The sequence below is a fragment of the Eublepharis macularius genome, chromosome 2 (assembly GCF_028583425.1).
Source record: "Eublepharis macularius isolate TG4126 chromosome 2, MPM_Emac_v1.0, whole genome shotgun sequence".
NCBI lineage: Eukaryota > Metazoa > Chordata > Lepidosauria > Squamata > Eublepharidae > Eublepharis > Eublepharis macularius.
Window position 1 is genome coordinate 11,473,799 of NC_072791.1, and position 22,941 is coordinate 11,496,739.

At 45.5% G+C, this 22,941-nt stretch overlaps 1 protein-coding gene across 1 annotated transcript; it reads right to left on the reverse strand.

Moving 5' to 3' along the window:
* Positions 1-33: 33 nt before the first annotated feature.
* Positions 34-22,744, reverse strand: LOC129323340 (myosin-4-like). The gene is made up of 12 exons (XM_054969865.1): positions 22,637-22,744; positions 19,203-19,313; positions 17,330-17,401; positions 15,456-15,591; positions 14,204-14,335; positions 12,001-12,139; positions 9,527-9,606; positions 7,289-7,441; positions 3,453-3,555; positions 2,872-2,915; positions 952-1,116; positions 34-145 (listed from the first exon to the last, which is right to left on the reverse strand). The coding sequence occupies exons 1-12, from the start codon at positions 22,687-22,689 to the stop codon at positions 110-112; spliced, it is 1,224 nt and encodes a 407-aa protein (XP_054825840.1). The 5' UTR covers positions 22,690-22,744; the 3' UTR covers positions 34-109.
* Between the last annotated feature and the right edge of the window lie 197 nt (positions 22,745-22,941).

Below are 22,941 nucleotides of genomic sequence, written 5' to 3' on the forward strand. Positions count from 1 at the left end.
CTCCCAGATTCCTTCCTTTTCAGGTAAGAGATTTGACAGAACAGTAGCAGAAACACCGGGCTTCCCTCTGCCCTAATAGCCGTGTTGCTTTTCTCCAAAGTTCCAGGGGCTATGTAGTGGTGGAAGATGTGGTTGGAGAGCTCCCCTGCAAGTAACATAACAGTTGTGTGAGCACGTGAACAAAGCCTCTGTCTTAGCAAAGATGCACCAAATGAATAAAATGCTGTGCCGAGAATTTAAATTTTGCACCAAGGAAAGCTGAACTCCCCAATGTATTTGATGTTGTCTATTTTGTTCACAGTTCATTGACCACCTTGGGCTCCCCAGTCAAGGAGAGGCAGAAGACTCTAGAGGATTTATAAAAAGCTGTCATATGGATTGCCATGGTAACCCTTTAAAGTAGTCTGTATGGTGGGCCCCTGTCATTATCCTCATATTAATTGTTTAAGCATTTCATGATTGCATTCTTAAGCACACCACCTGTTAGAACACATGCCTGTATTCCTGGTGTCAGGATAGTTCCAGTCAATGGAGGCTTAAATAAAGGGTAGTGCCTGAAGCCAATGTCCCCTAGCTCACTACCACCATGTGGAGGAGCCAAAGCATTTCATGGTCCTTTCCTCCTTACCATGGCATCTTTAAAACACTCTCGAGGCTTAGATGCTTCTTTGGCTCCTCCACAGGGTGGTGAAGGCAACACACTGAAGATGAAGCCGTGGCAAATGTTACTGCCTCCAGAATCTGCTGTCTGAGCAGAGATCCCCATTTGCCTCGCTATAGAGCTGACAAGTTCTGGATCACCTGCTGATGCGCTGGGATGTAGTTTTAGCGATTACGACAGCCCTACATGGCGATGTACTGTGACAGCAAAGCCTCAATCTGTTTATATCTGTGTGGGCTTGAACTAATTCACCCTCGTTAACTTTGGCTGGGCCACAAAGGAAACTTTACCTGCTTTAACTCCATGCTGGATTGCCTTTTTAACAAAGACGTCAGCCCCTCATAGTTCAGCTGCAACCCACTGCCCACATAGGTCACCAATGCATTTCGATTTTTAAATCTTTCACCATGCTCTTCCAGTGCCTTCAGGATTTTACGCTCCCTCTTCAGGAAAAGCTGGGACAGGATACAGAGAGAAAGTTCACCTTCAGTGTGGGCAAGACGTTAAATTCATTACATCAGACCCTTCCACATTCTTGTCCTTCACTGGCTTGCCTAACATGTCTTATCAGAGCTGAAAAGGGTAAGCATGGCACGTCTTTTATTCTTCCATGGGATGTCCGAAATGCTGTTCTCTCTCCTATATGGCACCAAATCCTAAGTCTTAGCACAGGTGGCAGATTTCGCTGTTTGCTCCGTAATCCAATAAGAAATTCTGGCGTGGTGGCTGTGATACGCAGTTGCCACTAAACGCACATAATCTGATGATCCCGTAAATGCATTCATTGTCACATAAGCTTTTGGCCCTCCAACTATTTTGTCAGATGCATGATGTATCGTGCTTAGGGGGCAAACACAGACAGAAAGATACAAACCCAAAGGGGGAAAGGAACTTTGCAAAGAGTGTCCAAAAGTGGCACTTTAGAGTTCAGTAGCCTGTTCCTGTGATGGTTAAGAATATAAGAAGAGTCACGCTGGACCAGACCAAAGGCCCATCTAGTCCAGCACTCTGTTCACACAGTGGCCAACCAGCTGCCCTTAGGTAGCCCAGAAGCAAGATGACAGCAATAGCATCCTCCCTCCCGTGGTCCACAGCAACTGATCTAAACAGGCATGCAGCCTTTGATACTGAAGGGAGTAGATCCATCATGACTAGTAGCCATTGATAGTCCTGTCTCCATTAATTTGTCCACTCCCCTTTTTAAACCCTTCCATGTTGGTCACCATCACCACATCCTGTGGCAGTGAGTTCTGCAAGTTAACTATGTGCTGTGTGAAGAAGCACTTCTGCATTTGTATTCTTTTTTTATAAAAGTGCTGTTCATTCATAAGTTTAGTGGAAGCACAGTCGATGTGTTTAGTTTCCTACGCTAGTAAGTATTTGTCTAACTACATTACTCATACAGTGCCCCCTCCATGTGGAAGAGCCACAATCTCCAGATGACTAAATTGTGATTTTATTTTTTAAATTTTAACAAGGCTCTTAGTAAGACATAACTGGAGGAAGCCAATCACATATTTGCAGACACATGCACCTCATCTGCTCTGCACTCTGCCAGGCATGCTAGATTATTTATTTAAAACCTCTGTATGCTGCCTTTCTACCCAATTAGGGCCCTTGCACTGACCAGTTAAAAGATTTAAAATAAACTCTAAAAACCGATACGTATATATGAAGCAGACAATGAAAAACCAACAAGAAGGAGAGTCGGTAAGGGTTTGCCATACAAAAAAGAAAAGTCTTCACATGTTGGTGGAAGAAAACGAGCAAGGGGGGGTGGGGACAGACAAATCTCCAATTCTGGTGCCGGCCCTTTCTCGGGTTGCTACTCATCTAGAATCAGATGATGGGGGAACCCAAAGCAGGGTGTTAAAGGTGATCTTAATGGATTGGGTAAATACTACTGAATCAGGTGGTCAGTGGTCAAACACCAACTTTACCATCAGTTCTGAGAACCAACTGCTCCTCTTCTCCAAGTTGCTTTAACTACCTACTTCTTGTCTAAATTCTACTGCCACTTTATACCATTTACAAAAGTTACCAGCTCTTGTCACCTCCTGAAGTACTCTAGCCTACTTTTCCAAATGGGACGCTTTGCCCTAAGACCCAACTGCTTCAATGGGATTTGCATAGCAACAGCTCCTAGCGGACTCTCCTTGTAAGTATTCAAATGCCCCCAAGCTTCTTTGTGCCGCACTGCGGAAACATACCTGCGAAAGTTGCTTATCCTCTGACCACCTCTTGTCAAAAAGATCTAAAAGAAATTCAGGCATTTTACATGTTGCTTGAAAATAGATTGCAAATTCAAAGCAATATTAAAATGTTCATATTTAAATTTTATATATATATATATATATATATATATATATGAGAGAGAGAAGGGAAACCCCCTCCCCCCAACCAGTCTTTTCCCCAGTGGAGAATCACATAACGGATTCTCTTTCTCGCAAAAAGCAGCCCTGGATTTCCTAACTCCTATCATACCCCCTGCCCACAAACTCCCGAAGGAAAACCCGAGCCGAAACTTTTTGCAAGAGAGAGAATCCCTCCCTTCGCTCTTCCCCCGGCAGAGAATCACATCAAGCAGTTGTTCTTTGGAAGACTACACTACCCAGAGAATCTTGCGGGAGAAAGTAGCCATGCTGCCACAGCCTGAAAGGCCAGCCCTGCAAGTGAAGCTTCTACCCATATTGCTGTTCCCCCTGCCCCCCCCCCCGTTCATGTTCAGTTGTTTATTCCCCCACTGCACCCCCGTTCTGCAACTGCCAGCATCATGCCCCTTCTTGCTTACCGTGAAGGGCTATCACTTCCTTCTGGACTTCCTGTCGTTTTGATCGATAGGCTTCTGCCTCGCTGTCCAGAGTGGAAATTTCTGCTCTCAGATGAGCGATGGCCTGTAGTGGGAAGCAAAAAAACACTACCATGCCAGCCGTTGGTGTCAGCACCTGGCACATCTGAAAGAGGCGCTTGTATTTCCTGATCCACTCGAGAACGAACTGTCCCGATGACTCTGCATCCTCCAGAACAAGCTATTAAATGATTACACACGAAGAGCACCATCCATGGATACAGCTGCACTTCTGGAAGAGCACCAGCACAGAGCTCAATGAAGCTCTCGTTTCGCTTTTCCCTATCTTGGCAATCCTTCAGCCGTGCGCATGCTGCCCATTATTTTCAACTAGGGGCCTGCCCCTGCTTGCTCCACTTGTCAGCTCTGTAGCTCCCAACACACACAATATTTAACAGCAGGTGAATACTGAATGAGATCTGCCTCCTGCCAAGAGTGGCAGCAATACCTGATGAAGCAAAAGCAATCTTTTTCAAACTACAGCTGAAATTAGGTTTATAACAAATCCCATACCCCTACCTTTCTCCCCAATAGGGACCCAAAGCAGCTTACACTGTCCTTTTCTCCATTTTATCCTGACAACCCTGTGAGGTAAGTGCTTCCACTGCAAATAAGCAAGGAAAGTTCTGGAGCCAGTCTGGGCCTAGATGATCCGATTCCTTTCATTTTTGGCACTGCAACTTCCATCACTGGCTGGTGGCGAATTCTGAGCCTCCTAACTTTATTGTCTGATGAGCTATTCCTGGCACAAACCGACAACCACAGCTTTCACAGCAAAGAGCATGGTGTGGGAGGTTCTGGAGATAATCTAGGCCAAGATATTCGGATTCCTTGTTGGCACTGCAGCTCCCATCGTCATCCTGAAGTTGGTGGCCCAATTTTTAAATGCCTAGCTTTATTTTCTGATGAGTTATCCTTGCCACAAATGGAGAATGTCAGCTTCCATTGCAAAGAGCACAGGGGTTGAGGAAGGATTTCTAGATCATGTGCCGATTCCCTTCATTTTTTAACACTACAACTCCCATGATGCTCTGGAAGCAGGTGGCTAATTTTGAGACTCCCAGCTTTATTTTCTGATGAGTTATGCCTGCTGCAAATGGGAGTCCCATTCATACCATCTGCACCCAGGACTCCTGGACTCCTTCCTTGGGAAGAAGCCTGAAATGTTTGATTATGCCCTCCTTTCAAGGAGCTCAGGATGGCATACATCCGCTCCATTCTTCCTCACAACCAACCTTATGAGGTAGGTGAGGCTGTGTGAGAGAGAGTGGCCTAAAGCCATCCAGTTAGCTTCATGGTCAAGTAAGGATTTGAACCCAAGTTGCAGTCTGACACTAACCACTGCACAATACTGTCTCTCCCTGGCTTGTGCTCCAAGAAAGGAAGGTGACATGCACAGGCCTCCGGTAGAAAGTATTAAATGCTGTGCTGGGGACCGTGCATCCCAGTCCTAAATCAACTGTTTCCTGCATCCAAAAGAGGTAAATTGTGCCCCAGTTTGGTTGGTTTTTTTGCTGTTCCCAAAGTTCTATTTTATTCCCCAAGTTCTGAGTAGAGATGGGCACAAACCAAAAACAACGAACCACATGATTCGTGGTTCATAGCATTCCACAGAAGCTCGAACCATGAACTTCCAACCTTTTCCCAGTTTATGGTTCATTGTTCCGTGGCATTTCAACTGCCCCGCACCAGCTGCTGAAGCCGGTGTAGGGCGTTTGAAACAGCCCCTTTCTTCTGCTGCCTGGGCCAGAGCAGGAGAAAGAAGTTGTCATTTCACAGACCCCGCGCCGGTTCCAGCGCGGAGTCTGTGAAACAGACAGCCCGTTTCTCCTGTGCAGGGGCTGTCAGTTTCACAGACCCCATGCTGGGTTCAGCCAATGGGCTGAAACTGGCGCGGGGTCTGTGAAACTCTGAACCTGGCCACGGAACAGCTGGAAAAATGCGTTTGTTCCATAAACACGCATTCCCACGGAACGCGTGTTTCGGTGCAAACGAACCAGGCATTCCGTACGGAATTTTGTTCTGTGGTTCATTCCGTGCCCATCTCTAGTTCTGAGCAATGCTTTTAAAAGTGCACTAACTATATCCAGTCTTAGAGCTTGATATGCTCCAAAACTGTAACAAAGCTAGAAAGATACACAGGAAGGCTGCCGCTCATGGAGAAGACTGCTCTGTGGTGCTCTCCACTCGCTGTCCAGTGTGGCTTTCTCCCATCTCAAGGCTTTTATGTACTATGGACCAAGGAAACCGGCATTCCCAATAATTTAAGGCATGCACAATGACTGCATTTTCCAAAGTTATTCCAGTAGGGAGCACACCACAAAATATGGTGGCTGCTGACAGAGTTGTGGTGAAATAGCAGAAAAGCATGGCTTCTTGCCTCTCTGCACTACCCTTTGCAAACACTATTTACAAATGCTGCAGCAGATCCTCCATCCTCCAAGGACCCAGCTGGTATGGCTAGCTGTGGCCATACATTTTATTTTAATTTAGTTTCTCTTTCCTTCTTTCTTTCCATGTCTTCCCCTCCCTTTTCCTTCCCTCTTTCCATGTCTTTCGTATTTTCAATAAAAATGTTGGGGTTGCTAGGTCTGACTCAGAAAATACCTAGGGACTTTGGGGGTGAAGCCTAGCAAGGAGGTGATGTGACTTTTGTGTTGTCACTTCCAAGTCAAAGGTCAGGTGATGGCTCTTCCCAAGCTCCACCCCTTCCAACTATGTCACTTCCAGCATACTGCAGCAAAAACCCACCCCTTCTTACGATGTCACTTTCAGGACACTCCCCCAAACGCGCCTCTTCATCTGAAGTCACTTCAATGCATCATGTCTTGTGGCTCTCAAACATCTGACGTTTATTCTATGTGGCTCTTACATTAAGCAAGTTTGGCCACCCCTGGTATATCACTACAGTGCAGAGCAAGGATGGAGGCAGGATTGAATCATGTGAATGATGCATGCATGTGGCCCTCCTGACTATGGTGGTAAATAGGCATAGCAACTGGGGCTGTCAACAGAGAAACAAAAAAAGTACTGTCCCTTTTGCAGAGGCTTAATGTGTGGAAATGAACAGCTGAAGCTTTTCATGGCCTGGACCTCAAAAGCATCACCATGTGAATAACATCCCATTAAACCTCAGTCAAACGGACGCTTTTTTCTCCTCCAGGCTGTTGGCAACCGAACTGGCAACTCAAGAGAGAATGGGTACCAGCACACTGTCCTGCTAACAGCAGCAATTTCCTTCATCCCAGTGAAATTCCACTTTGCAGAACAGCTTCTTGCATTCGAGGAAGAGCCTGCTATTAGTGCAATTTCTCCAGTGAGCTGGCCACTCCCATGAGACCCAATTCCACATTTTCTGATTTTCCAAGGCATTCAAAATTGATTTCCTCATGCTGGAATCTGTGGTGCCTTCTGTTTTGGGTCCTGTTTTTTCCTGCTGCTTGCCTAGCACTCTGGCTGTAGAAAGAAGGCTCCCAATGGAGGAAAGAGTTCTAACCCTAAGCACTTCTTGATCACTGAAAGACACGGAGCTTGGGTTGACAGAAGCTCTCAGTACCAGAGAAATGCAGTCCACAAAAGGGAGTGGAGGAGATGGGGGGGCAGAAGCAAGGTACAAAATCCCATCTTGTATTTCTACTGTTAAAGTACAAGGCAACGTTTTGAAAACTCTTCTTTGGCTCGGCCTTTTAAAGATTTTGCTCTGCGCTACCTACCGTCAGGCAACTTAACTTTTTTGGGGGGTGGGGGTAGATAGGGTCTCCCACATATTGAATACTCACTTCTCTAAATCGGGCGTTCTCTGCATTCACAATGTAGAGCTTCCTGTTTATCTCATAGCTGTCTCTCTCAAGAAACTTCAGAGACTCTGAAAATGTGTTCAGCTGCCCGTACGCTACTGTCCGGCGGGTATGAATTTCACCCTTGAGATAACCCTGTTGGGTAAATAAATTGTTGATTGAGTTGGTTCTCTGTTACCATCATGTGCATTAGGGTATGAACCTCAATGTCAGTTCGCACAAACAGACTGGTAATTTCTTCTCCACACATTGACACTGAGAAATCTCTGTCTTTCGGTGCTACACCTCTGAAGATGCCAGTCACAGCTGCTGGCGAAATGTCAGGAACTACAATGCCAAGACCACGGCAATACAGCCTGGAAAACCCACAACAACCATTGTTCTCCGGCCGTGAAAGCCTTTGACAATAGACTGGTAATTCTTTGGCTCTAGCATCTAGTTTGGGTGAGCCGTTGGGGGAGTGGGAGGGAATTGCCTTTGTAGAACTTCCATGTTGTCTGATATCAACTCAAAATGCATTTCAATTGAAACTTACTCATTCAGCTGATGGACAGTGTGTGGAATAATTAGATGAGAGAGCAGTCAAGCCATGAACATGCATGCCTGAAGCAGCCCATACCATCCCTAAATTCTAAAATGCTATTTTGCTGAGTGTTCCTTCTGATAGGCTGGCCCAAGGTTTTTGATTCCCAACACAAATTAAAAACGCAAGACCCTTTATCTTTTGAATCTCATCATATCCTGGAAAGTAGAAATATAGGACTGGAAATGATCCCAGGCAGCTAAATCATATTACTTATGTGGCTTCACACAAGTTTGACAAAGGAGTTAATAACAGATCCATGGGGTGGTTTGGGGAGGTTAAAGCTGCTTTTCTCTGCTCATTTTGGTCACAAAGGGAAATTGGTATCAGTTTGGGAGACATAAAACTCCCGTTGCATGTGCAATACAAACTGTTACTTCCCAACAAACACAAGGACTTTGTAATGTATCAATGGATCCCAAAGGTACAGAATAACTGAGGCTGGCACCTCGGAAGGGTTGGCACACAGACTTTTTTGCTCTGGCTGGGTCGGCTCTGCCCATAAACTATACATGCATATTAGTATAAATGGCATTATTCTTTAGCTCTAGTTATTGAAATCCCATCCTGCCTGGCCACCACTGCCAACATCCTGAACAGAGGTTTCCATTACATTTTCATCCCTCCCTCCAAGAAGCATAGTGCAGCAAAAAAGGTTCTCTCCTCTTCTAGTTTATTCTCACAACAACCTCAGGGGCATTCACACAGAGAGGATTCCCCATCTGGCATTCACTGCTCTTGTGAACGCAGAGGCTTCTGCACTGGCAACAGAGCATCCAAGTGGGAGTTTTCTGCCCATCTTCCTCCATTCGCCATTATTTCCCCTGCATTTTCTCCACCGTGCCACTGGAGGGCTTTTTGACAGTTTTAAAAAAATTGATAGCACTATAGCAATTACTGATTTTTTTTAAACTTCAAAAAGACATCTGGTGGCACGGCAGCTACAAAGGGCTGACGGAAGGGAAAAGGTGCTGCGGGTGTGTGTGCAAACTGGGGCTGTGCGATTCAGTATCCATATACCAAATTTAAAAAATGGATATATGCCTAACTGGCATAATCCAGTTAAAACCAAGCAGGGTTTTTTTCCTGGGAAAAGAGGTGGCGGAACTCTCAAGAGGGAAATGGGGAAGAAAAACACAGGATTCTTTGAAATTGTATTATTTTCAAGCACTATTGCCTAGTATTTTCAAGAGGTGCCGGAACTCTGTTCCCCCACTTTCCCCTGAAAAAAGCCTCCCTCTTGGCCTGCCCTCCCTCACTAGGATAAGAAAGGGAGGAGAAGGCCAAACCAGGGACCAAAGCCTGTGCTACTTGGAGCAAGGACTCAACTAAAGACAAAAAGGAGTCCAGCTGACCTCCTTGTTCTCTCATCTGAAGCAGCCGCCATTTTCCTAACAGCCGATTCTTTTCCCCCCATCTCTTGCAACAGATGCAGAGGACTAAGGTGGAGATCACCTAATGCTCTCGGGTCCCTGGAAGGGCACAGAAGAGAACTTTCCTGACTAGGACCAGCAAGTTGAGCAAGTTCAAGCTAGGAATTGTGTGTGCGGGGCAGGGGCGGGGCGATAGGGGAACTGGCTCACTGCTAGGAAGCATGATGTTCACAGCAGAGGGTACCTGGTGCGAAGGAGGATTACCTTTAGCCTTCTGAGCCTATCAACCTCCTTTACAGAGCGTGCTGTGGACTTGGCCAGAGTGAGCTCTTCCTCTTTCAGTCCTGCTCGAGAAGAAAGAAAAAGCGTCAGATGCACTACTTGACACAATGGGCCAGGTGAACGGCCCAGTGAGAGGCTCCTGGCTGTGGCTTCTCGGGGAGCGCAAGACACAACACGCATTCTAACGCACCATCACATCCCTCTGGCTTGAAACTAGCTTTAGCCCAGACGGTTTTCTGTAGCTGTCTGGTTAATGATACTGCCCGTCTAGATCTTGGCTGTCCATAGAGAGGATTGCTTCCTTAAGCGTTTTTCTTTTTTCCCTTTCTTTCAGCAAATGAGTAGTTTAATTCCATGATACACAAGCAGTATGTAAACATCAGAACAGCAGGACTTAAAAGTCAGATCACCAAATAAACTACTAGGAGATAACGGCCCCCTGACTCTACACGTTATTCAACCTCATCAATATGCGGTTGACACCCAGTTCTGTATCTCATTATCCAAATCTCCTGGTGATGCAGTAAAAGTCTTAAGCCACCGTCTAACAGCAATGGTCTGATGGCTGAAACTGAGCAAACTGAAACTGAACCCAGACCAGACAGAAGTGATGCTAGTCAGGAAGATGGAAATCTTGAAGGGCATTGTTGTCTCCACTTTCAATGGGATTCAATTGGCCCTCACTGACTCAGTCAAGAGCCCAGGAGTTATACTGGATCTGCTAGAGAAGCAAGTTAATTCAGCTGCAAAAAATGCCTTCTCCCAACTATCTTCTAACACACAAGGTAGCCCCTTACCATGACACAACTGATCTGGCCACCTGGGTACATGACACGTTAACACTGAGACTAGACTACTGTAATGCACTCAGCATAGATCTTCTCTCCAAGTCAGCTCAGAGACTCCGGCTGTGCAGAACACTGCAAAATACACGACCTGATTTTGATCCCGGCAGAAGCTGGGTTCAGGTAGCCGGCTCAAGGTTGACTCAGCCTTCCATCCTTCCGAGGTCAGTAAAATGAGTACCCAGTTTCCTGGGGGTAAAGTGTAGATGACGGGGGAAGGCAATGGCAAACCACCCCATAAAAATTCTGCCAAGAAAACTTCATGGTGCGGCATCCCCCTATGGGTCAGTAATGACTCAGTCCTTGCACGGGTCACCTTTACCTTTACCTACACCCGGTTTAGTCCAAACGGTAATCTTGCATTTTTTGAAGGAAATTAAAATTGTAATGTTTCAAAACACCCTCCTTCCCAACTCTGAGGCAGCAGGACAGCAAGAGCTGAGACAGAGAGAGGAAATACACCTCTCACCTATTCTGTGACATGTTGGCCCTTTAAACTTTAAAGGGCCTTCCATTAGTCAAGTGCACCCCGACTTCTAGCGACTATGGGAGGAGGCCCCACTGTGAGCTTTCTCAATGGTCAGGTAAGTTTTGGGAAGGGACTGGAGAGGGGATTTGTAGCAAGAAGTCTCTATTTCCCACTGTGCTCCCAATGACATTGATTGACTGACTGACTGATTGATTGGATTTTTAGCACGCCCTCCCTGCCAGCAGGCTCAGGGTGGGTTACAATCATCAATAAATTACAGTAAATAAAACCAATAAAATACATCTCAGTACCAACATGGATTTCAGCATTCCAAATGGTGCACCCTTCCCCCTGTCCGTGCCCGTCATACACAAGGGAAAGGGAGTGCGACCACGCCCCGAACTCAGAATGAGCTAGGGCTCAAAATGATTTATTTCCAATTTATCCTTTATTTAGTTTGACCAGCACCTGTTCCAAATGGAGCTGGGGGAGGTAGGGGGCGCTGCAGACAGGCTATATGGACGAAAGGTAAAAGGAGGAAGTTCTGTAACAGTTAAAATCTACACAGACATTAGCTTTTGCCGCTTGGTCTGCTGGTAGAAACTTTTTTTTAGTGGATTCATTTTAATTGACTGTTTTTATGGTTTCTTTGGCTATTTACAGTATTCTGCATTTTCTAAGATGCTGTAAGCTGCTTTGAGAAGCCAGTTACTGTAAGTGGTATACTAAGTTTCAAAATAAATGCACACCTCTGTTACATCACTAGAGTTGCCAGCTTCGGGGCGGGGCGGGGGGGCTGGAATCCTCCTAGAATTACAGCTGATCTCCAGAGGACAGAGATCAGTTTTCCCTGGAAAAAAATGGCTCCATTGGAGAGTGTACTCTATGGTATTTTGCCCCACTGGGGCCCCTTCCCTCCCTGAATTTCCCCCTTCCCAGGCAGCGCCTCCAAATTTTCCGGAATTTCCTGACTCTATGCACCACCCACGCAGGACATCACAGGGCACGGTGGGGTGGGAGGAGAAATATGATCATGCGAATGGCTTTTTCCGCCTTGCCCCGCATTTCCCACTCTCCCACCCACATTCAGTTCGGCAGCGGAATGCTCTCCTGCAGGCCCTTGTGACGGATTGAAGGCATACCTGTAAACAAGTCTTTCTGGCCTTCGAAGGTGGTGGTGGTTTCCCGTAGCTCCATCTGCAGTTTCTCCGAGACTGGGAGACTCACGCTGAGCTTCTCCTCCCGTTTTTGTAAAAGTTCCAGCTTGGTGTTATATTGATCCTTCAGAGGAAACGGAGGAGAGTCACGGGCAGGAATGAAACAGGTGATGAGCTTCCTAGTCATCTATAAAACCCCATTCTGGCCCTTTGAATGGACGCTCACTCCAATGTATTTGGACTGGGAACATTCAAGTCAAGCAGAGCATCAAACATAAATGGGCTGGAGCCGTGTGTCTAATTATATGCCCACACAGGCTTTCTGTTTGATTGCCATCTCTGGTGGGCTTGTCAAGGGGTGCCATCCCAGGTCCCCTGCCTCTTCTCATCCCCGTCCAGGAGCTAGAGCTGCTTCCCTCTTTCTTCCCCCTGGGCCTGCAAGCTGTGTGTGCCCAACAAGACTTTGCACGCAAGAAGCCCTACTGGGCAAGTGTGGCTCACCACCTTATGTTTCAAGTCACCTGGGGAGCAAGAAACAAAGGAGAGTGAGGTGCTGAAGTTCTGGGGTTGAGGAGCAGATGGAGGTGGAGGCAGCAGAGGCGATAGAGGTGAGGAAGGGGGTAGCGCAAGAAGCGGAGGCTGCCAATCCCCCCTCAAATCCTCCACCCAAAGCCTCACCTGTCCTCTTTGTAGTGCTGGCGCTGGCTGCCATTAAGCATTTCCTCCTGCCATTGAGCTGAATCTCTTCTTTCAGCTTCATCATCATCATCATCATCATCACCATCAACAACAACACATGAAGCTGCCTTATACTGAGTCAGACCCAAGATCGGTACTATCTCCTGTGGCTGGCACCAGCTCTTCAGGGAAGATGCCAGGAACGAGCCTTGGACTTTCTGCATGCCAAGCAGATATTCTAACACTGAGCCGTAGCTCCACTCTCACAAATACAGGGATAGGCTTTCCGTTTGATTTTGATTAATAGGAACTCAACAGGGGCGTCGACCCTTTCTGAAAGCCGCTGTTCATTTAGGATGCAAATGCACTGGAAGGCATGGGCTCAACATGGCACCGTAAGATATACTTACGTTAGCCCCATACATAACAAAGGCAGTTTTGAGAGCTAGCTACCTACCCTGGGCTTTTGTAATTGAGCTTGCTAAAAATCCACATAGAACACCACCGGCTTGCCTCCTACCACTTCTCTTAGTCAGGTCTGAAGCCTTTTTCCAGCTTAAGGAGCCTTCTACCTCCCTCCGACATAAGAGATTCTTCCATTGGTGGAACGCTCCTTAGACTGGAGGAAGGCCTCTAACATGGCTGAGCAGAGTGGTAGGATACAAGACTCTAGATTAATAATAACAACAACATTCGATTTATATACCACCCTTCAGGACAACTTAACACCCACTCAAGAGCGGTTTACAAAGTATGTCATTATTGGTTGTTGTGGGTTTTCCGGGCTGTATTGCCGTGGTCTTCCAAGACCACGGCAATACAGCCCGGAAAACCCACAACAACCATCGTTCTCCGGCCGTGAAAGCCTTCGACAATATGTCATTATTGTCCTCATAACAATCACCCTGTGAGGTGGGTGGGGCTGAGAGAGCTCTGGGAGAGCTGTGACTGACCCAAGGTCACCCAGCTGGCTTCAAGCGGAGGAGTGGGGAATCAAACCCGGCTCTCCAGATTAGAGTCCCGCCGCTCTTAACCACTACACCAAACTGGCTCTCCAGGGCAAAATTTCTGCTTTATGTGGAGCTGTTGTACAAGGGGAAATGCCCAAAAAACAACACAGTCACCACCACTTGTGCTTAGTTAAATTTATTATATTTCCACTTGTGTTTCCACTTGTGCAGAAAACTGAACTACCTGTCCTGGAGGGTGGCTGGGTTCAGAAAGTGAACCTAGCAGCTTCTTCATTCTCAAAATGGCTCCCTCAGGTGCTATATGGGGTAGCGGGGGATTCTTGCACAAGATCTTACTTGTGCCGCATATATGAGAAAACGAGGAGGAGAGTGGGAGACGTCACACAAGACCTTCCGCCATCGCTCCCACAAGCAGAACAACGCAAAGCAAATTTCTTTTTCTATTCACGCGTCCTCGGATCTAACCCAATTACTTTCACAATGGGACCAAGAACACTTCTTACGTTTCAAAGCAATCTTTTAGACGATGGTTCTCTTACCTCCAGCCTCTTGAGATCTGCTGTGATGCTGGCATCAAATTTTTTAAACAAAGCATCTTTTTCATTAAACTGATTGCTGAGGGTCTTCATCTCCTCTTCAGTCTGCGATAATTCTATCTGGAGTGCTTCAATCTAGCCACAGAAAATCAAAGCGACGGAGTGAACACTACTGCCGTTCCTGGACCTCGACAGGAATGCAGATCAGTTTTAAAAGCAAATCTGTCCCAATTGCATAGAATGTGTGTGTGGTGGTGATAATGGCCTCAGGTTTAAAGAGCAAAAGAGGAACATGGGTGAGGACTGCAGGGTCACTTCCACTTCCAGGTGAGCCATTCCCATTTTTCGTATGTTTACTTTAGCCCAATGGGGACCCAAAGCAGCTTACCTCATTCTCCTCTTCTCCACGTTGTCCTCACAACATGAGGTGGGTTAGGCTAAGATCATATGACTGGCCCAAGATCACCCAGCGAGCTTCCATGGCAGAGTGGGGGGGTTCGATCCTGGTCTCTCAGGTCCCAGTCCAGCAGTTAAACCATTATACCACATTGGCTTTGCATATCGGAACTTGATTAAGGTCTGGTCTGACATTCAACAGAATGAAGTAGTAGAATGGCCTGTACTAGTTGAAACGGCAGGTGGGAAAACTCACATTTCATGCTTACCTATGTGCAAACTCCATGCAAATTATTTTTTTCCCCTTAAACATTGCACTTCAGAGAGAGAGGTTCTAATCTCACCCTTCACGTTGCTCTAATTTCCAGTTATAATTATTGTGCAACTCTGAGTCCTTTATTCATGGAACTCCACTGGGGAAAGGAAAGGAAGTATCATTTCGTTCTATCTATCTAGTCTAGGATGCCAAGAAATGCAGGATAGCATGTCTTGCTCTCACGGTGGCAAGATGGAGAAGAGAGGAAGGAGAGGAAGGTGCGGTGCAAGCAGGAAGTAAGTCCCTGAGAACTGCAATATATACTTCAAACCGTACACTCCAGATCAAAAAGAAAGGTCCTGAGTCTACCTCCATTATTCTATGCAGTCCTCTTCTGTAACCTGAGGACTAGGAACAGCATAGCCTTCTTCGCTTCTTAGGATGAAAACCTTTTTTACTGTGTGAGCAGAGCATGTGTGAATTAAAAAAACCAACCATCTACTACCCTAATAAAAATCCATGCTAGGCCGCAGCTTTCCCCTGTAGAAGGTTTGTGTGCCCATGGCAATAAACTTCAGTTAAGTCGTCTAGTGAGAACCATACCTGCTTCAACAGCTCCGCATACAGCCTTTGACAGGCTTCAGTCTCTTCCTCTGTGCGCCTCATGAATTCCTCGTGGTCGATCTGCAGTTTCTTGTATCTTTCTGAAATTTCATTCAGTTGATCCAGGAGCATTTTGCTAGCAATCAAGGAGGCAAACGCACACGTATTCCATCACATAGCGCAAAGTGTTCAGCTAGTACAGAACATGTCAAAAGCCAGCAAGATATGCTTGTGCCCCGGCCTTCCCTTTTTACACAGAAAAGGACCTCGGGAAAACCTGGAGGAAATTCAGTCATATTCACATCTGATGGCCCCAGTTCATAATGCCTGGAGACATCCCACTTCCAGGTTAGCATTAAATCACAGTGGTTTCTGGTAGCCATTAATCATGGCTGACAGAAAATCAAATCTCTTATGCTAGGAAATGCACTGTAAAAATTAGGTTCGAACTTGGAACAGTTTTTACAAAGAGAGAATCCTTTTTTTTTTTTTAAGAGAGAATCCTTAGTTATGTTTCTCAAGTATGTTTTTGCCAGTTTAGATTCCCCAAAGGGTCAAATATCAGCTCCCTGGGGCCATTTTAGGTAGAGAGGAGGGGGGCTTAAGCCCCCTCTCCTTGTGGGCTATGGTCCTGATCTGAATCTGGATAGCGTGTACCTGGGAAGCACAAAACTCTCACACTGTACCTATTGACCCAACCCAAGGACATGCCCAGAAAAACATGTATTGTGGACTTTTCACTCGATCATTTCCATGTCCTATCTGCTCATGTTGTCTTCCCCAAATGCATCCAGTTCCCATTTGCAGCTTAATAGAATGATGGGATCACTCAAGACATGAGCCATCCAACAGCCAGCTCATGGTACTCTCCCACCCACCCCCAATACACACACACACAAAAAGGGAACATTTCCACCTTACATTGGACTCAGGGTTCCAGGTGCAATCGTATCCCTGTAGTTCCACAAGGCTGCTAATACTAGCCAGATTTATTTAGGAATATCAAGTTTGTTATAAGGCCACGTTCCCCTAAATGAAGACAACCAAAGGGGTCACAGTATATGTTACAAAGAAGAGATGATTGTGTTGGGCCCAGAGGGGGAAAAATGCAACCAGAAACCAAAATAATCTATAACAGATTAGGTCGTTTAAAACTCATAAATCGTTGCACCTTTAAATTCTCACTGCTTAATGGTTGTTGTTGTTGCTGTTTTTATCAAGAATATCAGGGTAGCATATACAGTAAGGGACTGAGCTCTGAGACCCAGAATATTTCAGCTCAAATTCTGCCTCTGCTATGATCTATGTAGCAAGTTTGAGGCATTGTTCTCTCCGATTCAGTTCCTCATCTGCAGTGCAATGATAAAAACATACTGCTGTCCTAGTTTGCAGGATTACAGAGATTTACACGTGCAAAGTGCACTGAATGATCTAAAGCGCTATGCTGAATTTTCCCTTCAGGAAAAAGAGAGAAAACTTTTAATTGCCTTTCCAATCAGCGGACGAAGAGATCTGTGTTAATCAAAAGCTGACACTCTTTAAGCAACAGACACTGCTCCTGCCATCAGCAACTCCTTTGTGTGTGTCCTGAAGCTTACTGGAGATTTTTTTTTTTTTGCTCCACCTGCCTCTGAACTAAGGTATAAGGAAAATAAACGCTTGAATTGAGCATCCTCTACTACATTCATCCAAGTTTTCTAGATCACAGCCAGGGGTTTTTATCTGATTGTACAGATGAGGAAAAGGAAACTCAATGTACAAATCTAGGCAACGGTGCCTGTTTGGCAACACAGGATATGATGAATTGTACGTTGGCTTAATTTGCAAACAGCAATGAATATGGCACAAGCTGCCTTCATTCCCAATGATTTTACCTCCTTTCAGCTTCACTCTGTAACGTTAACTCCAGTGATTCTATTGCTCTCAAATATGAACTCTCTGCAGTCCTGAAATAAGGAACGTGGCATTGTTAATACCATCTCTTTTCACATTCTCCCCAAACTCCACCCTTCCCAGGCACTGCCTCCAAAATCACCCAGCACGTTCCTAGGCGGTGTTCGGAACCCCAAAGCTAGGTCCGCAGGGAACCCCAACCCAACTCGTGACAGGCATAACGTCTGGTTTGGACCTAAGGCTGGAAGCAGACATTGCTGTAGATGCAATCCCAGAAGTTCCAGCTGTCCTCCCCAACATCGAGCAGCTACAGAACCAAACTGCACATTACGGGCCATTTTAGAGGAGGTTTTAGCTGTTTAAAAATCACTGCGAGGACCCAGATGGATTACTATGTTTTCACATTCTGGGATGAAAATAATGAATCCCTCTGAGCAACTTCAGCCCACTGGCTGCTATGTTCCGGCAGGCTCCTGGAACTAGGTTTCCAGCGTCCAGGTTGGCTCAGCACCTCCAAAGCACCTGGGGAGGGGAAACTGAAAAGGAGCTGTTCGTTTTCTCTCTCTCTCTCTCTCTCTGTGAGTGAGAGTTGGGGAGCTTCCTCTACACATACCCCCATTTGATCCAGCCCGCTATGAGGGTGTGGGGGTGCAGGAGAGGAAATGCCAGGTATCTGTAGTTTCCAACTTAGGTTAGAAATCTGTTTTGCTGTAATCCTTAGAACTTGAACCCTAATTCTGTAGTCTGTGTACCTTCAAGAGATGTTGTTAGTGAAATCAAACTTTGCGTTATTTAAGGAATAAAAAGACGGCATCGATTGTTACTCGCAAGCCTTGCCTTGCCCACATCACCAATCAACTGCTTGATGTTTCTCCTGGCATCAGTTTTAAAGTTATTTGTTTTTAAATTATTATACCGGTCGTAATCCGCCCCGAGCCTGTTGATGCGGGGAGGGCGGAATATAAATTGAATTAAATAAAAAAATAAATTAAACCAGTGAGAGGGCATGACTCGGGAGGTGATGGCAGCTACCAGAGAAGAAGGCCTCCAAAGCTCTTAAGGCTGAGTTTCCCTCAGGCAAAATAAATCCCCCCTAGAGTCCAGCAGGGGTTGAGTCTCTTTCATCTGCTCATCGGCTAGTCACAGGTGTAAAGGGAAAGAAACCCAAAGAGGGCTGAGGCAGGCTTGCTGCACACTCCAGTTCCATCGTGGTCCATATCCCTCCTCAGAATCCAGGCAAATGGAGGCTTTTTAAAATACACTGGGCAACTGACAGTTTGCTGTGGGTATCATGAATGAATACTTCAGCTGTTACAGGCGTCTCAGAGCCCAGCATTAGAATATACAACTGAACCAAACTGTAGCCATATGTGACAGAAAACCCATGTTATCTGGGTGTTTACTTTCTCTCCCTGTAAAACAGGGGAAAGAAAATTTACATTTCCCTATAAATGAAGAATCACAAACTTGTGTTTTCAGCAGTCAGGCATGCCTCCATTTCCACTTCAAAGAAAGCCATTTCTCTGGGTTTTTTTTTTAATAACAAGAAGGAGCGTCTGTGAATTTCAGCTCATCTCTTGTGATAAATATTAAAGCAGTAGCCATATGAATCTCTTTTTAAGCATGGTATTATTTTTTAATGAAGATGCAGACTAAGAGAAATTGAGATTTTTTTTTAAAAAAAGAAAGATAAACAGGTTCAAAGATGGTCTTTTGGGTTTTTTTCCCTCACAGCAAGCTTTCCAGATGCATCATGCTCTTCCACTGTCCAATTTCTCACTCTCACTACCTTCATTAAAGAAACTCTTCAGCAAGGTCTTTTTGCAATGCTACAGCAATCAAAACGTAACCTACTCCAATACATCTTGCATATTTTCCTCCTCCTCTCCCAAACTTTGTATTTCCACCAAGCGCTTTGTCACGCGGTCGAGTTTTTCAGTGACTTCATTAGATAATCTTTCAAATCTATCAAGAGGGGGAGAAATAGGAATTCAACACTTTATCATGTAAAAGGAACCCATATCCTTAAAAAAAATTAATCTGTGCTCAGCTCCCAAACCCAATTGCTAGAATTTCAGTTTGCTTATATAAGGAAATGGTTCTTCTGAACACCACTTCTAATGGCAAAAAACTCCACTACATCCTACAGGTTTCAAAAAGATCTTCTTTCTATATATGGTAGATGCTCAGCTGATAAATATTCTCATATCTGAGTGCCACAAAGAACAATTCTGCTCAAGTCCCAAAGAATGGTTCTGGCATCTACCTGATTGGTGGCCACAGAAAACAGATTAAAAGCTATGTATGTTTAGTAAGATCAGTCTATATACAGCTGGTACAAAATGCAGCGGTGCATGTTATTACGAAAGTGCCAAATAAAGTGCACATAACACCGATCCTACGCGAGCTCCATTGGTTGCCAGTGGAGTACCGGATCAGATTCCAGGTTCTGGTATTGACCTATAAGGCCCTGTGCAGACTGGGACCAGCGTATCTACGGGACTGTCTCTCCCCATATATTCCCCGGAGGACACTCGGATCAGGGGACAAACAGCTGTTGGTGGTCCCTGGCCCCGAGGAGGCCCGCCTAGCCTCAATTAGAGCCAGGGCCTTTTCGGTCCTGGCTCCCAGCTGGTGGAACGCTTTGTCTGCTATCCTTCCGCCGGGCCTGCAAGACAGAGTTGTTCCGCCAGGCATATGGCTGAGGCTGAGCCTCCGCCGGCCTGAAAAAAGGGGTGTATAAAATCTTAACCCTCCCTGTGAAGGCTGTCCACCATCCTGTTTTAAACGTGTATTAATAGAAATACACTTCTGTTTTAATGTAGATGAATTTTTATTGTATTTTAATATGTTGTTATCCGCCCTGAGCCCACTCACGGGGAGGACAGAATAGACATTTGAAATAAAATAAAATAAATAAATAAATAAAATATGTAGACATACAAGCTGTTTCTAATTGCCATCATGGGAGAAGAGAAGGGAACATGTTTTGCTTCAGAAGTGCTTCCTTGGCACATGATTGGATAAAGTAGTGTAGATGTTATAATGGTGCAGAGATGCCCCTTGTTATTTCATGTAAATTGGATGCCCAGGGTAGATTTTCATGGATCCCACCAAGAGGATCAGGGGGTTCCAATAATTTTTTTCCCCCTTTAACATCTGGCACATTTCCTTTGTCTCTCGCCCCCTCAAACTTTGAAGAATTATGGTATGATGAGGTGCTGACTCTCTCTGTTACAAACATATTCTTATTTATTCTTATTTATTTTTTATAGTCTGCCTTAATCAATGAGACCCAAGGCAGATTACACAGTGCAAATGAATACAATATAATCAAAAGCTAGGGCATTTACTGAGCAAAATACAGTATGGGCATTCAAAATACAATTAGGGCAATCAATAACCAATTACAATAGGGTATGGTAGCAGAAATTTACAAACAAGCATAAAGCTGAAGCACAGATATGAACCCTTTCTGAAACAAAGAGTGACTAATCAACATGACATCCTTTAGCAGTGTGGAAACTATCCAGTAGCAGCCTATCAACATCAGCAGACAGAACCCAATAGCATAGTCTATAGTTCCTGCCCCTTACCAAGGCATCTATCTGAGCTATTTCTTATGACACAGCCTTATAATCTGAGTAATAACAACAACAACAACAACATTCAATTTATATACTGCCCTTCAGGCCAACTAAATGCCCATTCAGAACAGTTTACAAAGTATGTCATTATTATCCCCACCACAACAAACACCCTGTGAGGTGGGTGGGGCTGAGAGAGCTCCAGAGAACTGTGAGTCTGTGACTAGCCCAAGGTCACCCAGCTGGCTTCAAGTGAAGGAGTGGGGAATCAAACCCAGTTCTCCAGGTTAGAGTCCCGCACTCTTAACCACTACACCAAACTGGCTCCCTCCTGAAAGTAGAAAGCCCTCCTGAATAAGATTTTCTTCTGTTTTATAGAAATGTTGCTTGGATCACAGTCAAGCTGGGGCAAATGTTGTTAATCTTTAAGGCACCATAGATTCCTGTTTGCCCTGACCTGGATAGCCCAGGTGACCCTGATCGCATCTGATCTTAGAAGCTAAGCAGGGTCGGCCTTGGTTAGTAATTTAATGGGAGACTTCCAACAAAGACCAGGGTTGCAGAGACAGACAATGGCAAGCCACCTCTGATACTCTCGTGCCATGAAAACCCCACCAGGGATTGCCGTAAGTCAGGAGTCCAGTAGCACCTTTAAGACTAATCAACTTTATTGTAGAATAAGCTTTCGAGAACCACAGTACTCTTCGTCAGATGCGAGAGAACTGTGGTACTCGAAAGCTTATGCTACAATAAAGTTGGTTAGTCTTAAAGGTGCTCCTGGACTCTTTACTGTTTTGCAACAACAGACTAACAGCCGGGCTAACTCCTCTGGATCTATGGTCGTAAGTCAGCTCTGACTGGAGGGCACTCTTCACCACCAGTCTCGTTTAATCACTTTGAAACCAAGGACACTTCCATACAGGGATTTTTACCCAGGTGAAACACAGAATGCCTCTTCTTTACTGGGGAGCTTACATATGTCACTGTGCTCTTTCCGAGCATGGCTCCCAATGATTTCCCCTTTTCCAGCTGGAGCACAGAAAAATATTCTTTGCTCCAATTTAAAAGGGAAAGGGCGTGCCAGCTGCAGGTGGAGTCTCCACGTAGAAGCTCTGCCCACAGCCAGCCCATGGAGGGGGCGGAGCTTAGCACCATCTTCAAGATGACAGCTCTAAGTTCTGACATGCCGCCCCCCCCCCCGCCCTTTTACAGAGCGTTTCTTTCTTTTAACAAATGAGCTACAGCTCAGCTGTTGAGGGGAGGGGAGATTACCAAACCATGGCAGGGGGATTTTCATCAAGCAAGTGTTTTTGCCCCCAAAAGGATGGGGAACGAGAGGGTGGGGAAACGGAGCAGTGTGGGGACAGGGCCTGTGGATGCTGTCGCTGCATACCTCCATTTGGCTTGCTGCTGACGTTTTTAGGACACTCGCTACTTCCAAGTAGCAAGTGTCCTAAATATATTAATTCCATAAGGAATTTCCTGACATGACCTGCATAGGCAGGTACTTTTAATATCCTCAATCCCTGGCTTTAGATTGACAACATACAGTGCAATGTAACTTCTTGAACTCCATGATAGATTTTCTTCTGTTCCACATTGTAGTTTAGACCATGGGCTTTACTTCACAAGCATCACAATACGACAACACTGTAATTTTTGTAGCATTAAACTGAGGGCAAAATTGAAATGTTAACATACTGTTTTGCAAACTGGTCTCTTCGTTCACTAAAGCGTCTTTCTTCCTCGAACATCGACTCATACTGGGCCCTGAGAAGACTGTTTTCATTTCTGAGCTTTTTCTGGGATTTCATAGCACTTTCCAGCTGCTCCTCAACCTAGAAACAAAGAACAGCGTGGATAATTTAAATAGACAGCATAGGTCCCACCCACCCCCACCAGCTGCAATCTTGCTTTTGGAGACCAGAGGAGAGACTGGGACTAATGAGGAGAAATGAGATTCTTGCCAAACAAGCTACAGTGTCCTGGGCCGTTTCCACATGGCT

Bases quoted from the DNA above. Each gene is read 5' to 3' on its own strand.
- LOC129323340 (XM_054969865.1), bottom strand. From the start codon at position 22,689: ATGTTCGAGGAAGAAAGACGCTTTAGTGAACGAAGAGACCAGTTTGCA. The intron at 9,607-12,000 runs GTATGCCTTCAA...CTTCTCGAGCAG, and splicing joins CCAGAAAGACTTGTTTACAG to GACTGAAAGAGGAAGAGCTC. The intron at 146-951 runs GTAAAGTTTCCT...TGTTACTTGCAG, and splicing joins CCAGCATGGAGTTAAAGCAG to GGGAGCTCTCCAACCACATC.